At 35.1% G+C, this 17,987-nt stretch overlaps 1 protein-coding gene across 1 annotated transcript in view; it reads right to left on the bottom strand.

Annotated features, from left to right (window-relative positions):
- LOC123316965 (calcium-responsive transactivator-like) overlaps positions 1 to 17,784 on the bottom strand; it is a 68,368-nt gene extending 50,584 nt beyond the window's left edge. Inside the window, exons 1-2 of the mRNA XM_044903291.1 lie at positions 17,494 to 17,784; positions 10,083 to 10,307 (exon numbers count right to left, since the gene is read on the bottom strand). Of these exons, the coding sequence (XP_044759226.1) occupies positions 10,083 to 10,307; positions 17,494 to 17,712 (444 nt within the window). The 5' untranslated portion in view covers positions 17,713 to 17,784. The remainder of the gene's footprint in view (positions 1 to 10,082; positions 10,308 to 17,493) is intronic.
- Positions 17,785 to 17,987: the final 203 nt, after the last annotated feature.

Genomic DNA, 17,987 nt, shown 5'->3' with positions numbered 1-17,987 from the left:
GACCCCATCCTCCTGTTTGAATATTTAAACGCTACACTGTACTGACGAGTGGACAATGATCCGAAACCGGTCTACCGTTGCGTTTAGATGTTTCAACTTCTCTGGGATTTCCTTCGCCCGTCCATGACTAGCTCGTTTTATGAACGTTAATTTTACAGAATTGTTGTTTTCATTTTTGATAAATCGAAGTATTACAGAAGGATATTTCGCCGGAATACTTCTTGAAAGACGCATCAGTGTTCTTCATTGACTTCCCATTACAGAGGGAAAATAAATTTTTTTATTAATCTGACACATTCCGAATCACATTAAATACGAGCCTTGAAAAAGAACCACGAAAGGTTCGAAACGTTGGCGATGTACTAAAAGATTCGAATAAATAGTTGTCCAAATTCCTGAAAACATTTTATTGAATATATAACCATGGACGTTAACAATCAACTCAATTGAAGAAAATGTTATTTCGTCTAAAATGAGATTGACATGCTGTCGTCTTTCCTCTGAGAGTTAGTGATGTGAATTGAGTTGGTCCTATTTTCCTTCCAGATGGCGCTCAGGTATATTCCTACACCATACCGGCTGCTGACAACTTATAATGAGTCTACCAATTCATGTCATCAACATTGACCCTTTGCCTATAATTTGCTCCAAGTTCATGTATAATTGAATATTTTCTAAATTAAATTTTGTAACTATTGATTTTTTCTATGTATAACTGTTGAACATAACTATGTGCTGTTGTGTTTCTTATTGTATTTTTTTTTTCACATTTTTCTTTTTTAATTGGGTTGAAAAAATCTGTTGGAGAATAAAGGCTTATTATTATTATATCATTTTCGTCGGGGTGTGAGTTGTGTTGCTCTGACGAGGACAAATTAGACCAAAAGCATGATCTCTGTCTATGTTTCTCGACTTGTGTTAATATTTTGAGTGAGTCTGCTGATTCGAAAAACATTTTCTGATTCCTTATCAGAGGATTTTCGTTTATTATTCACTTGCCAGAAGAGGCGAGGCCTATTTATGATTATTATCAAAGATAAAGTTTCGATGATCATGTTGCTGATTTTTATTGATGCGTATATTCAGAATTTGTCTGAAGATTTCGAAGAACTTCCTTCACTGACTCTCTGTATCACCACAGTCAATCATTAACTGAACTGATGCAATAGAGTCTCGTTTTCATTTTCCTTCAATTATTCTGTTGTTCGAAAATAATCACTCTTACTAGTGGGCGACCAGCTTGTTAAGATCAGTGTCGAATCTCCAGAATGTCGAACCTAGCGCCAAATGCAACTTGAATCGATCGAGGTCACGTCGGCTTCAGCAATTTGCAGGTGAACGTCATATCATTATCGAGTGGGTCCAGGCGGCAACCACTTAGAGAAATTAATCAAATTGAGTACGCTCCCTTAATGGATCTTTGATACATGTTGAAATCTGCGGTACACGGAACCTCGCAGGTTATTATCTTTGATGTATTGCTGCATGTCACAAGCTCGACTGATGTCCTGTTGAGCGAAAGAATACCTGCGGTTTCCAATATGCAGGGTTGGATGTGCCCCTATGACAATATTGCTCACACAGCTAATTACATCATTGCAACAACAGATGCAAATTAGTTTCTGGACAAGATTTTGTATTCATAATTGATCACGTCCAGCGGAAACGAGGCTTAAATATTGTTGGAAAAGTTGTCACAAGTTATATAAACTAAGCAGCAAATAAAGTGGAACATCTGAAAAATTGCCTAAATTTGAATAGCTATAACTTCGTCATCACTTCGATGATAATCGATTTTGACTCCTAGATGCAAAGCCTCATTCTTCGCCTATTTGCCATTGGCACAAGGTACTTTTTCAATCTCTTCTTTTCTTACAGAGTGTGAATATACGGCAGCAAAAATTTTTCGATTTTGGACGAAGAAATTGAGAAAAGTTAATGCTGGGTGGATTATCATCATCGGTATCATATTACCTCGGTATATTTTCATCATTTTCTCGATACATTGCGTTGCTGTGGAAATAAAGCTATTTTATGAAATTTCGTTTTTCTGGTCAAATTCGTCTTTTTTTGAAAAACAATAATGATAAATTGTGAACTGAATCAAGGAATACTAAGTATTGAAATGGATCAAGAGCAGTTCTGTGCAAATGAGGTGCAAGATAAAATCCTTAATTCTATTCGAAATTTTTAATCGTTTTGTTGAGCTTTATCTTTTCAAAGAACAAGAAAATTAGAGTTCAGTGAAAATAGTATTTTCTACGAAGGCGTAGAGGGCCACATAATATTTTAAAAATATTAATCCTTAAATTCCGACTTCAAAGTCGGAATTTAGTTAAATTCCGAGTTCAAAGTCGGAATTTAACAAAATTCCGAGTTCAAAGTCGGAATTTAACTAAATTCCGAGTTCAAAGTCGGAATTTTATCTACTTCGAAACCGATACAGGCTAGACGTACAGGGTGTTATTCTACGACGACATTTTATGGTTACTATTTCAGTACTGGGGTGGGGGGAGGTTGTGCCCAACCTTACCTCTACCTGTCTACGACTATAATCTCATAATTATTCAAAAACATGGACCTAATGACAATTATCTCCAATAAAATACATCAAGTTCAATATTTATTAAAGACAACGTTTTTATTTTGTGAAATCTGAATCCTCTCATGAATATCTCAGCATATTTGGAAATGAACCAATTCGTCATAGAGCTGCCTATTTGAGGTTTTCTCACCGTTGTAATGACTTCTTCATGTAAGAAACATCAAAGCACACCGGGTGTACCTCGGGGTGTACTGATTTCGTGTCCATTGAGATAACCTCACGAGTACATATAGGAAGGAAATTTTTTCATAAAATATCCGAACTATACCTAAAAAACAGTTATGTCTAAAAAAATATTCATGTCATGTCCTGTAAAAGGTCATATCATTGTTATGACCTCTCATAGAAGAAAACTCAAATAATAATGTACACCCTGTATACATAATTATTCATTCATCATAAATGTGGGAACACCTTGTATTATATGAATTTGAATATTTGTAGAAAAGCAAACTGTAATTGTAACAAATCTACGTCGTCGTAGAACACCCCGTAGAAGTTCGGAATTTAGTAAATTCCGACTTTGAACTCGGAATTTAGTAAATTCCGACTTTGAACTCGGAATTTAGTTAAATTCCGACTTTGAACTCGGAATTTTGTTAAATTCCGACTTTGAACTCGGAATTTAACTAAATTCCGACTTCAAAGTCGGAATTTAAGGAAAAATATTTTTAAAATATTATGTGGCCCTTCTACGCCTTCGTAATTTTCTCTTTATTTCCGTTAGATTTTACCTGAGAGTTTTTGGCATTTATTCATCTAGGAATAAGTCCAACTTGATCCAATAGGGATGTCGTCTTGGGATCTTGGAAGAATTTACTACGATTAAAGGATTTTGCTTTAGGCGATACTTGCGCACTAAGATGTCTTAAACACTGGTGTATTCACTGATTCGATTTTGTTTTTAATTTCGTGGGGATATGGGATCAGTTTCGTTTTTCTCACTGTAGGTAGCGCTGTTTGGAATTTGACAGAGCATTGTCAATTGATATTTGAAAATAATTTGAATACTTCCTACGACTCACGAATATGTTCTATTTATAAACGATTATTGGTGTGTGAAAATGTATTAGTTTCGAGAAAGGGATGTAGAACATTCATTTATTCAACATGTCGTTCAGTTTTCTGTATGGACAATCAAGAATTACAGCTAAGAATTCGGTGTTGTTGGAATTTGAAGCAGAACCAAATGAGATGAACGAACATTCGGGACCGATATAAGTTTTATGGAAACTTCAGCAATGTTTCAAAGAAACTGTATTGGAAATACGTAATGTGAATTGGGAGCATGTATTGAGAATCAGAAATACATAAATCTATTCGAGTCTGTTACTTGAAATATTCTTCCTGAGTAGATATAATGAAAATTACCTTTCCGTCAACTGAATATATTGGATATTTGACCAATCAACTGTGTTTTATTAATATCATATTGAATTATCCCCCTCACGAATTCAATTTGTCAAACGGAAATTATCCTGAAGAAAAATAGTAAATACTCCTTCGAACCCTTATTCGATAGTGTTGAAAATATTGACAGATTTGTTTTTACAAATAAAATGAAAGTGTAAATCACACATAATCCTTAACAGCTGACAAAATGGGCCAGCCAGTTCATATTATGAACTCGTTGATCGATATTCGATATATGAACGCAAAACAAAATAAAACGAGAGATCATTGGACTTCCTTTGGTAGAACATGGATAGAAGAAGCAATGACATGGTGGCGCCGCCACGAAACTGATCCCATATCCCCGATTTTCTGAAATGTTGATGCTTGCAAAAAGTGACAAGTGCACACACCATTGTTTTAGACATCTTATTGCACACTAATGATGCTCGATGACGCCCACAAAGACAAAATCTGCATTCCAGGTTACCTATACCCATGGTGAAAAACTGTGGAAAATTTTACTCAAATTAGGTAGGTAAGTTTAATATTTTTTGATCCTTTGTCCCCTTATGCAAGTCAATGCAGATGATTATTTCAATCGAAAGTTATTATTGATGCATTTTGAACGATATCTCCTATTGTTGTAAGAAAAAATCAAATTTCTCCAGAAAAACAGAATTTCACAAAAATCGGCATTTCTATAGCAACGAAAGTCATCGAGAAATTGACGAAAACGTATTGAGGCGATGAACTAACAAGCCACTATATAAAATTTTTTTTTATAGGATCTCCTAATATTTATAAATTCCTTGACGAAAAATAGAAATTTGCTGCTTCTATATGTTCACATGTTGTTATATAACAACAGTATGTTGCTTTACACCACTGGCGAAAAATCCAACATCGGAGTTAAAGCTAGAATTTCACGAGAAAAAAGGGCTTTCATAAAATGGCAATATTTCCATATCAACGCATTGTATTCGAATTGACGTATACAGATTATAATTTGATGCGAGAATGATATTCTGAATGAACACTATTTAATTATCGAAAAAATTCATTGACGTTTATCCGTTAATTCAGCGTTAATTGCCGGATCAAGCTTTGTGAAGCCGGGGTTGGACTTCCACAAGAATAATATTCATACATGTCATAATTGAATTCACAACCATGCAAATATATACAGGGTGTAATTGAATAGTTAAAAAAAGTGATTCATATAAATTTTTTGAGCAGAAGGTACTTTTATGAAGATGACACCAAAAGCAATTTTGAATTTTTTTTCTTAGAAACCAGAAAACTGGCCGAAATTAAATCCAGCAGATATTCATGACAAAGAATTCCCATCTATTGGGAGACCAAAAAAAGGTATATACATATATATTATATACATTGTAAATGTCTTAAGGTATCAAAAAAGTATTCATTTTTTATTATTATTATACTCGTTGTTATATCAAAATATTAAAAATAAAAAGATATAAGTACGAGCCGGTTGCCATGTTAATTGTTAATTCATGTGAAATTTTTGTTCAAAGGACGAGTTCCTCTTGCCTTGAAACTTCCTTTAATTACCTTGACTTCCACTGATGCTAGATGATTTTTGTTGAAGAATTTAACCTTCCTGTAATTATCCGTTAATTTCTTCGAGAGATTCACATTCCCCACCACTGCAGCAGATGCATTTCATCTGTTGATTTTTTAAAATTCTACAACTGATGAAACTTCTTCAACATTTAGGCAAAGGAGATAGCCAACATTAACCCTCCTGAAGCTACTGCATATTAAAGTATGTTTCAATAATTCAATTTTCTTCCATAGCAGAATAAATATATTTAAAAACTGATCTCTTGTATTTTTCATGCAAATAATTAGATTTGGTATGCCTTCAATCAGTTTGTATAAACGTCAATTAGGTTCGTCATATATTTTCGACTTCATATTTTCCGAAGTTATTCAACATTGTGAAAAAATACTGATTACTGATTACTGAGACTTTTACGTAGAACGGACAACATAGGGCTGATTGATTGAAAACCAAAAATGTTTTGACAAGCGTCATAACCCCACATTTTAGTACTAAGTATACATGGTGGAATGTGTCGAATTTCCATGGACAACCGAGTGCTAAAATGAAAGTGAATGGAGTATGAATATAATTTATAGTTAGCAGCGTTTTGGTACAAAAACATAATACCTCGATCCATTCAAGATTGATGTCAATTACGTATTTAAATTCTCCATTTCGGTTGAAATTTTTGCGAGAAATTTTTTCAGATTGTTTGAATTCTTGTGGTCTGACTAAATGAAAGATATGGTCCTAGCACGTTGGGTGAAAACAACAGTTAATTCTTCTTGAAAAGTAATTTTCCACTTTCCATACAAAATTATGAAATACAGTTTATAGGTTCAGTCACAGAATATTAACCTTCAAAATTCCATAGTATACCTAATTGAAGAAATTTTTTGAACGCCCGTTATATTAAATTTTTGGTATTGTTCGTGGATACGACGAAACGATATATTTTTTTGATTCCTTATGTTCAATGAGAACAGTGTTCGAGCCGTTCTTATTGAAATAATATTTTTCGAAGCTTTTTCTTGTTGTATCAACCAAGATCCAACCGTCTTCGTGTATTTAATTGAAGGTAAAAGATAGTTCTGTTTTTCTTTCATCAGTTTAACAATAGCAACATGACATTAAATGCCTTCAGTGACCCGATTCTACTAGTAGTCCAAGAGCCAGAGCCAAAAAAAGTCTGTGAATTTTTTAAGCCTGGTTTTTTCTCAGGTGATTACAATCATAATATACAATAAAATGCTGCGGTCAGTCAAGTGGATGTTGGAACATGTGCCTCTGGTGCGCGGTCAAACATGTCGTGATCACCGACATAATAAAATCAATTTCTTAAGGCTGAAACTTTATAAACTTTTGTATTTTGGTATGTAAATCGAAATTATGATAGTGAGTCAGCGTCCGATCGCGACACAGCTGGTCAGTCAGCTTTAATGTGCGTAGACTGGACTGGACGTGTGACTGGAAAGCATCAAAGGATGATTAATGTCAGTATACTCCATTCACTTCTATTTTAGCAGTCGGTTGGCCATGGAAATTTGACACATTTCACTCTGTATAGTACGAAAATGTGAGGTTATGACGCTTGTCAAATCATTTTTGGGATTTAAATCAACGCTATGTTGCCCGTTCTACGTAAATGTTTCTGTTATTACGTTTTTAATGACAATGTCGAATCTCTTCGGAAAATATGTGAAGAACATAATTGAAGTTTATACAAACTGATTGAAGGCATACCAAATCCAGTTATTTGCATGGAAAATACAAGAGATCAGTATAATATCATAATATGCACTAGCTTGAGGAGAGTTAATGTTCGTTATCTTCTTTGGCTAAAGTTTGAATACGTTACGTCAGTTGTAGATTTCAAAAATATTAACCCGAAGATAAAATGCATGATGCAGTGGTTGGGAATTCCCGAAGGAATTAACAGATAATTACAAGAATGTTAAATTCTTCAACAAAAATCATCTTGCATAATATAAGTAAAAGGAATTGAAGGAAGTTTCAAGTCAAGATGAACTTCACCTTTGAACAAAAATTTCACATGAATAAACAACTAACAGTACAACTGGCACGTATTTGTGGCTGTTTATCTGAATACATTGATATAAGAATAATAATTAGGTATTTATTGGTACCTTGAGGCATTTACAATGTATAGGATAAGTCAAATGAAAAATAGAAAAATCAATTGTCGGGAACTTATTCTACGATGACATTCATCGAAAATCCTGTAGTAAACTTTTCGCATTCATTCACTCAAACATAAAATTCTCAAATGCCACCACTTTTTTGGGTCTCCCCATAGAAGGAAATTCTTTGTCATTCTCTTCATTCACAATCTTTCTGATTGTGGAAACATTCAGCTAAAATATAAGCCGTTTAGATTCAGTTGAACCATTATATAAATTCTATTACATTGAATATGTTCGCTACCGTCTGACGTATTGTGGATTTTGAAATATCAGGGTATAACTATTTGAATGAGCGGACCTGAATTCTAAATAGCACTTCCTGAAACCCTGTCTCTTTTTTCGATCACTTTCGGAATTTTCGTAATGAAAATTGATATTAGTTGTGGCAACGGCTTTATGACATCAACGACATTTCACGAGGGCCAACCTTACTCCGTTCTAGTTACAAAAACTTGAGAAAATTATTTCATGACCAACCGACTGCTAAAATAAATGTGAATACAGTATAGAATGCATCAAGAATTGGGAAATTCTGTTTGCAATGCTCTTCCTGGACTGCATGCTTTGACTGGATGTGATTTTAACCCAGCTTTTTACAAGAAAGGTAAAAAAAAACCTCTGCAGATAATGAAGCAAAGCGAAGATTTTCAAAAAACATTCGCTGACCTTGGACTTGTAAATGCAAGCAACCAGAATAACATGTTCAATAAGGTTCAAGAGTTTGTTTGCCATTTATACGGCTTGAAAAAATTAAATCAATTGACGAGGCAAGATTCGTTTTATCTTCACAGACGTATAAATGTTTAAGCACCACAAATGATCCTTTTAAAATTAAAATAAAGAATGTAGATGGGTCGAGTATGCCACCATGCCAATCGTAATTGATGCAGCAGTTCTTAAGAGCGAGCTTCATTTCATATATTTGGCGTAATGCTCACTGTCAAATTCCAACGGAGCTATCTCCTACAGACTACGGGTGGAAATTGGTGGATGAGAAATACGACTTGGATTGGTTCAAAGGCGACCAATTACCAGAACTTGTACAAGATGTCATTATTCAACCTCTACAAGAAAATACAGCTATAGAAATATCTTTATCTGGATTAAACAATCACAAAAATACTTTTTTTACTGAATTTTATTTATTTTTCAGATTCTGCAACACCCGAGCTCGACTTGTCAGATCACGATAGTGAAAATGATGATATGGATTCAGATGAAGATTCAGATGATGAATCATGTGATGATTCTTCATAACTTGTTATCGTTAATGAATTAAATAAATATTAGAAATGTTTGAAAATCAATGAGTTCTTACTTGTGCGTATACCCATGTTCGTTAAGTATCCTGTTGATTTCGAACGAATTTTATTTCTGAGATTTCAAAGAAATTTTAAAGAACTGCTCATTAAAATAAATGTGTTATACTTTGAATGATTATGATGTAATATCTATAGGGAGCGAAAAAATTTAATTTCTTATTCACTGACTGACGGGCGTTGTTCTACGGAATGACTGACTGACCATTTTATTTATCAATAATATAGTCAGTAGTAGTAAAAAAAAAAAAATTCACGCTTAATAAACGAATTGCATCCTTATAAACGACGCTACGCACATTGAAGCTGACTGAACAGCTGTGTCCCGATCGGACGTTGACTGACTATCATAATTTTGATTTACATACTAAAACACGAAAGTTTATAAAGTTTCAGCCTTAAGAAATTGATTTTATTATGTCGGTAATCACGACATGTTTGACCGCGCACCAGAGGCACATGTTCTAACATCCACTTGACTGACCGCAGCATTTTATTGTATATTATGATTGTAATCATCTGAGAAAAAACCAGGCTTAAGAAATTCAGAGACTTTTTTTTGCTCTGGCTCTCCGTCTATAGGTCTACTTGATTTATCTTGCATGCGACATCACTAAATTGTCGAAATAAAGTCGATATATTTCATTCGTCAATATGGTATTGTTGCGTGAGACACTTATTCAATAGACATTCAATAATTTTCGGGAATATAATTCGAATACGTAATATCCGAAAGCAGAATATAAAAAAAATTCGAGAAGGTAACTCAACCCTAGAGGTGGGCTAAATTAGTAAAAAAAACATAAGCAAATAATACCACTCGATATAAAATACTAAGTAACTACATAACGTTTGAAGGTTATGTAGAGGTGTTTAACTGCTTCACTTGTTTCGCTTTCACAAAACCATCTTCAGATGGATGAATATATACCTACTAATAGCTCAAGATCAGAAAAGTCGATATAGAAACATAAACAAAAAAAACTCACGTCGTATTCCTCCTCTTCTTCCTGCTCTATTTTCTGCTGTTCATTCTGTCTATATCCCTGAGCAGCTGGTTTTTGTGGCACGTATCTCACTTGTTGCTGTTGTCCGCCGAAGGATTGTAGGGTTGCCTTTCTTTGTACAGGATAATTTTCTTGCGGTTCGGCTTGTTGTTGGGCAGCCTGAATCTGTTGCAGATAATGTGGACCTCCAAATTGGGCCTTTTGTGCCTGAAAACAATACGAGGACTTTCCAACTAGTGATCAGATAATTCAATTCATTTGGGATTCATTGGGGATCCAGAAGCGATCTTACAGAAGTGAAAACAACTTGATTAAAAGCGATTCCACTAACTGGATGATATAAGATGAATCCGAAAGTCATCAAATATTTGCTCTTCAGGAAATAAGCTCAAAACTAATCAAAATCCTTATAGTTGGGTAGCCGATGATGCTAAATCGGGATTTACTCGAGCGTCGTGGAGACCTAGTGGATTTTGAAGATAAGAAGGTAGAAAGAAAAAAAGGTTCTATGATGTATGCACTTTCAGCGGTGGGAAAAGCGTCTGCAGGATCTCAAAGATTTTGAAAAAAATCGTCAACGTGTCAGATACTTTATATAATTATGAAGTCAAGTAAAATAAAGTAAAGTAAAGTGAATTTATTCATCCAAAGATTGTTTTATACAATATAGGATAAAGTCAAAAGCTCAATAGCAGAAAAAAAAATGCAACAAGTGGCAAGAACTTAAATAAACTCAAACAAAAAATGACCCAACCACAAAAGAAAACAAATCAGCCAATCAAAAATTTCCGGCGTGTCAGATTTTTGGAGGATGTTAATTGGACCCAAAGGAAGCTACTTTTCAAGGTACTGACAATTTGGACGTGACGCAAGATCACAGCCATCCTTTGAAAATGTTTAAAAAATTGTTACTTGTACATACTCGAGCGAGTCAGATTTGCATACAGATGGTTAATCTCGGTGTTGTAGACGTGTTGACCCATTAATCTGACACTAATCAGGGGGAGTTTTCTTAATCTGACACTTTGAAGATGATAAAAATGCTTTTTTTTTTCGAAAATTCCACTGCCTCTACCTCTAATCGGTTTTGTATTCATTATGAAAGTTGTAGATAATAAAATTATACACAACTTTTGTCTGAAGCTATTTTACATAGGTACTCTCAACCGTTCTCGAGTTAGAGGGTGATAAGGGCGAAGAGCTTAGCCACACATGCGAAAGGGAAAGGTCAATGTAGAATCCCTGTCTAATCTACATTCATCCAATTGTCAAAATGACAAGGTATTTCTATGATGACAATTTCGAAATTAGTCTCTGACTGAACCTTAGAATGTACTATTTTCCAACGAGTGAATTTTCGCTTCAGCATGTATCGCTAAACTCCTCGCATTAATCGCCATATATCTCAAAAACGATTGAACGTAGAAAAAATTGCTTAGGACCAAATTTGTTGAAAATGTTATACTCCACAACTTTTATAATGGATGCGAAAAAGATTTGAAGCCCACGGGAAGAGATAATTCAAAAAACGGTTTTGTGACCATTATGGCCAATTTTTATTGTTTTGGCTTGCTAAAACTGTCAGATTAAATTTTTTCCGTTATTTTTGAATCATTAGCTTCAAAATAAGAAAAAACACAACCGCGCTCGAGAATGTATACGTGACTTTTTTTTTTAACTTTGGCGCCCTCCTACACATTTTCGGAACGCTTAAATTGTCAGATTAAGAGAATATATACTTAGTTACATGTAATTAAGCACATATATCTTAATCTGACACGCTCTAGTATGTACAATGATCGTTTTTTTTACTATTCTGACAGGCTGTCCTAGACAATTACCCCTATATACAGGTTCAATTTTTGGTAGACGTACTCTAGAGGGTCCGAGGTATGTCCCCTTATATTTCCTTCTTCGGCTCCCCAACTATCATTAAATATGACCAATTTAGAATAAGCAGTATTATATATGGAATTTTTTGATTGACTCAAAACACTAAATCATAGATGATTATTCAAATTCTAATATTTCCTGTATCATGAACTCTAAGTTTTTACCGGCCTTCTTATTTTCTTCTTGATTTGAAGATGCGAATTGAATTATAAAAATGATACGATGATAATTATCGAAGTTTTTTTTCCACAAAATAATAAAATATTATTTTGTAAGCGGCTCTTCTCATTGAATGAAACTTTTATTTGTCATTTGAAAGAAAGTTTGTTTATACCTACAGATATTGAGTGTATGCAGGCATATTCCATGGCAGATTTTGTCAGAAACTTTCGGCATCTCTTTTCTTTCTTACGTACAGAGAAATACGAGACGTCTGTATATTTCCGGTGCTCACGCACTCTGACCACCAGGACCAAAAGATTATATTATATAGATGCCATGCTTTGGATGGCTTATTAGACGTTTTTAGTGAACAGTAATCACAGTTGTGTATTTTCAGATCATTGCAGCTTCCAGTTGCTCCGCAAGCAGTCTACTATTTATTATTATTCAAATATATATACCGTTCAACCATTAGATAGCTGATTTTATGGCAAATTCAAGGTTATGCCAAACCTTGTGTAAAAAATTGATGGTTGGGAGTTATTGGGATTTTCATGAAAGAAATTTGTGCACAAAACAACCTGAAAATAACTAACGGATTCTTTCAACATCGCTCAACTCATAAGTATACTTGGATTAAACCAACAAAATGTCTAAAGACCATCATAGACTATGTGATCGTGCGCCAACAGTCAAGGATGAAGATTCAAGATGTCCGTGTCTACAGAGGAGTGACTTGCGAAAGCGATCACTATCTGGTGAAGGCCAAAATACTCCCCTTTGAACCGAAAAAGACAAAAACAATAATGCCGACAGAGGAAGAACAAGAGATTTCAGGTACCAGCTATAACCTTGAGGGTTTCAATGATGAAAGCATTAAACAGCTCTTTCGATCCAGATTAGACAACAAACTCACAAAGAAACATTTTGACACCACCCAACAACTTTATAGTTATAGCATATAAAAGAAAGCCTGAAGGAAGCAGCGTTAGAGACTTTGGGGGAGCGAGAGAAGTGCCGAAGAAGAATACCATACTGGTGGGATGGGGAAATTGAAGAAATAATTAGATGGAAAAAAGCGAAATATACCAAGTATCTAAATACACAAACGGATCAGAGTAAAAAAGAAAATAAACAAGCCGAAAAAAAAAATTATATGAGGCAATCCAAGAATAGAAAAATGGAATTTGGGAAAGGACATGTATTCGAATAAATACATACATTGGAGGGACAAGGAGCACTGAAAGCTGGAAAACCATAAAATCCCTACGGCACCAAAATAAGAAAGATATCATTTCACCCATATCTCTCAAGAAGTAAGATAACTATTTTAGCGAACTACTGACAGAAAGAAGGCCAGAATACGAATAACGAAATACCAACGACCATATTTCAATTACGGCATCACCTATCAAAGTAACCAAAGAACAGGTCAGAAAATTATGCCATGGACTCGAAAACAGGAAATCACCAGGCCCGGGACACATTCCTCCCGAACTGCTAAAATACGGAACTGACAAACTATTCGAACTTCTAGCTGATCTATTCCAACGGTGTCTTAGTGGACAGGGCATACCCCAAGAAAGGAGGACCTCATACATAACCACTATTCATAAGAAGGGAAGTAAGGAATGTTGTGACAATTTTCGAGGCATAGCAGTACTCAGCACAATTTCTAGAGTTTATGGAAAACTATTGAAAGAGAAGATTGAATACGAATATCGGGATATGGAAGCCGAAGAACAGGCGGGCTTCAGAGCGGGTAGATCAACCATTGATCACCTGTTCACTCTGACACAGGTAATTGAAAAGAAAAGAGCTGTCAATCAAGAAACACATCTTCTCTAAAGATCTAAAGAAGGCTTATGATAGTGTACCCCAACAAAAACTGTGGGAGGCCCTAGAGAAAACTAATATAAGCGTAAATCTTATCAAGGCCATACAAGAGGTATATAAAAAAAATTGGTGTCAAGTGAAGGAGGGACGAAGGTTGTCAAGAGGGTTCAGAGTGGACAAAGGTCTGAAACAGGGCTGTTGCCTGTCACCCACCTTGTTCAGAATATATCTGGAGCAAGCTCTTGGAACATGGAAGAAGAAATGCCGAGGTATGAGCATACCATTAAACGAAGCCATCCTGTACACATTATGCTTCGCCGACGATCAGGTGGTTCTGGCGCAGGATTACGAAGACCTGGTATACATGACACGTAAACTCATAGAGGAATACAGGAATTGGGGCCTAGAGGTTAATATCAGCAGAACAGAATATATGTGCATCGGAGGAGAGCAACAAGATCTGGTACTAGAACAACAAGTCGTCAAAAAATGCATCAAATACAAGTATCTGGGAGTACACATCAGAAATGACGGAAATATGGACGAGGAAATAAAACACCGAAATAACAGAATGGCAATAAGACAACTGAACGGAATTCTATGGTATAAGACGATCACGAAGGAAAACAAACACAGAGTCTTTGATTCCATAATAAAGAGCATCACAACCTACGGCAGTGAAATATGGCTTCTAAAACAAAAGTCGTTAGGATTGCTCGACGCCACGGAGATGGATTTCTGGCAACGAGCTGCAGGAAAATCGAGATTAGACAGAGTGAGAAATGAGAACATCCTAGACATAATGAGAGTAAGTCATCAAATGACCGAAGATATAAGGGAAAAACAGCTCCGTTGGTACGGACATGTCCAAAGGATGGAGGATGATAGGCTACCGCAACAGATATTCCAATGGACACCGCACGGAAGAAGAAAAAGGGATTATGAACGATATGCGATCAAAGGGCTTTGAAGATGACCTCTGGAAGGACAGAGAAAAATGGAGGCTGGAAATCAGAAGACGTTGGAGAACGCTGTAGACTGATTCGTAGGTATATATATATATGAAAGAAATTAGGTACGAATATTTCAGGTCATATTTTCTGTGATGATTTTGATGGAAACGTCACAATTTTAAAGTCTTTCAATACTGCCTAATCAGTATTGAAAGACTGTTAAGCCCGAAAATCTACAGGTTATAGAAGGAAAGATCATTCAATTGTATAAACAAAATTCATCAAACCTGAAAATTCCCAAATAAATACTCACATTTTTTATTATCTCAGTCGATTCTACCTGAAAAAAGAATAGAGGTTTCCTAAAAGATCCTCCTACACAAATTAAAACTTTCAGAGTGGTCGAGGAAGACTTGAATGAGGGAAAACAGCAATTTCGAACAGCTTGATTACTGTGTGACTTTCGGAAACCACAGAATGGAACTAAAATTTAATGTACCGATTAATAATTGCTATACTTCATTAATTGCACTCAATAAACTGTTTTTGATATTTTTGAGAATCCATAAAGGACTCTTTCCAAAATTTCTATTGATAAATTTTCTTGAATGTTTATATGAGATATAGTTTTTATTTACTCCCTCTTTTTGTAGGTAAAATCGTCGTAGATAATGAAAAATGTAAGTTTTGTAATTTAGAAGCTCGAATTTCGATGAATTTGACACCATGTACATTTTCGGTGCGAACACTGCGAACAGCAAAAAATAATAATGTTTTGATACCACCTAATGGCGGAATTGAAAAAGGTGAAGATTTGTTTTTCGAACGACCCGAGCAGAAACATTAAACCGGTGATCTCCTGCTTCCATGATTTTTTCATGAGAATCCCAATAACTCATAAACCGTTGAATTATGACCCAGAGTGTGGTGTTGTGCCTTCTGAATTCATGTTTAGTTTTATCCTTCATTGATTGAAGACCATTTGAATCAATGACGTGTCCTAGATACCATGAAACGTGCAACCATCTTTCACCATGTAACCAAACATGAATGATGATGCTTATAATGTATATAATAGAGTTTTTGTAACCGTTATAGTAATGATGAAGTTGAGGTAAGAATTTCCATCATCGTCTATTTCATTCTCGAGTGAGTTTTCCTCCCTCACACTTTGAGGCAAGTTGTCTTAAAGCAGTTCTCTGGCTGTAGAATTCTAGATAATGGTTTTGTCCCTTAGCATTTAAGCAATACTAAAAAAACTTTCTCAATTCTCAAATCAAAGCTGTAGTTTCCTTGTTTAGCTATTCCAGAAGACATTACATAATGCAAAATGTTGAAATTACCATTAAATCAGAGTTTTACTGCGATGCAAAGATATACTGCGTGTACCATACGAAATGCAAAAGTAGTACGCTGTTTCCGGTACTACCGGAAGCTGCGTAGATTTGAAAATATTTTAGGGGGAAAGTTTGTAATCTAAAACTCTAACCTACAAATTTTCAGCACGAAATTGTGATCAGTTCTCTATAAACGTCTAATAGGCAATCCTACGGAGGATACTCAGTATATAATCTTTGACCGGACCAAAATTATACGGATAAATAGATATTTTGCAGAATTTTATTTTCAGTGTGTTATACGGGATGACGGAAAAATCTGCGATTTTTTCAAGTCTCTGTCACATCCGTTGTAACTGAGGTAAATATCAACTTTGTTTTTCAAATGGCATATTCAATAAATTATATGTCGACCTTTTACAGTGCTTTATGGCAATGGGGAATGGGGGTCATCACCCAAAATACAGGTTGCTTTTTCAACGAGTATTGATATTCATATGGAACTGGGTGTTTCCATATTTCTGATGAATTGGCGATCACAGTATTGGCATTGGCATTCACAATATAAATGAATTTCAGTATTCGTTTAAAGCAAAACATAAATATATTCAAAAATATATCAAAATCTCTCATAAATCCCTCTGTCTATCGAGAAATGATCCATGTCTCCATAGAACACTGTGCATGGGCATCTATCCTGTTTCGGAATTTTGTTAAATTCCGATTTTGAAGTCGGCCCTTCGTACGTTCTTTTTCTTTACTTTAAAAAAATTATTTTTCGTTCATTTATGTTTGCGAATTTTCGCAAATGACGCACTTTCGCATCATATTATCTCTTTACTCAACATGTTGAATTTTTTAATGGTATATCAATTAGTATCGTACACTCAACTAAACTTTGTTCCAGAAAGATAAGGCCTAAGCCTGATTGTAACCTCCTATTGAGCGTTAATTTTGACATTCTATGATATTAAGTTTGAAATCAAAGCCCACTGCGATGTATCAATCCTTTTTTGAAAACCATGTATTTGTTCAATTTATCATGCTTCCTGCTCATTCGTTTCTACAGCGTTAACGTTTCGCCAAATATGTGTAGATGTGTTTTTTTAATTTGCTTACAGAACATATTTCCTTCTCAAGAAATGCTTCTACTTTCTAAAATGTGACTTTTTTTGGTTCGGGTTCGAACATACAATTCACTTTTTTGTCTACCTGTCTATCTGCAGCTTGATGTGTTGAATATTGTTGGAGACCTTGCCCTTTACCCCTCCCGTAGTTCACTTGTGTAAGATATTGTGTTGCATCAGGTTGTGTCCTATACTGCACTGTTGGAATAGCTTGAGCACTCACGTACTGACTGTGATATAAGGGTTGAGAAGCAGGCCTGGCAAACGCACTGCCAAATACAAGCAACAAAACTATTGACCACATTTTTCGTTACACTTTCGATAAAATGCACTTATAGAAATATAAACGCAACATGGATTTAGGTGATATTTATACTCTCGTTTTACCCTACTTGATCGGTTTACTAGGGAAAGTAACCGATCGGAGAAAGGCATTGCGCAACGCTCGAATGCAAGTTGCACTAGTCCGAATAGTTCTTATCCAATAGTACCTACGGGTCATAAATTCGATCGGGTTTTCATCTGCAATTTCATAGACTTTGAAGGGTCTCCAACGATGAGATATATGCGTATGCCGCA

The sequence above is a fragment of the Coccinella septempunctata genome, chromosome 1, assembly GCF_907165205.1.
Source record: "Coccinella septempunctata chromosome 1, icCocSept1.1, whole genome shotgun sequence".
In the NCBI taxonomy this organism is placed as follows: Eukaryota; Metazoa; Arthropoda; class Insecta; order Coleoptera; family Coccinellidae; genus Coccinella; species Coccinella septempunctata.
This window is presented reverse-complemented; position numbering and strand designations above follow the sequence as displayed.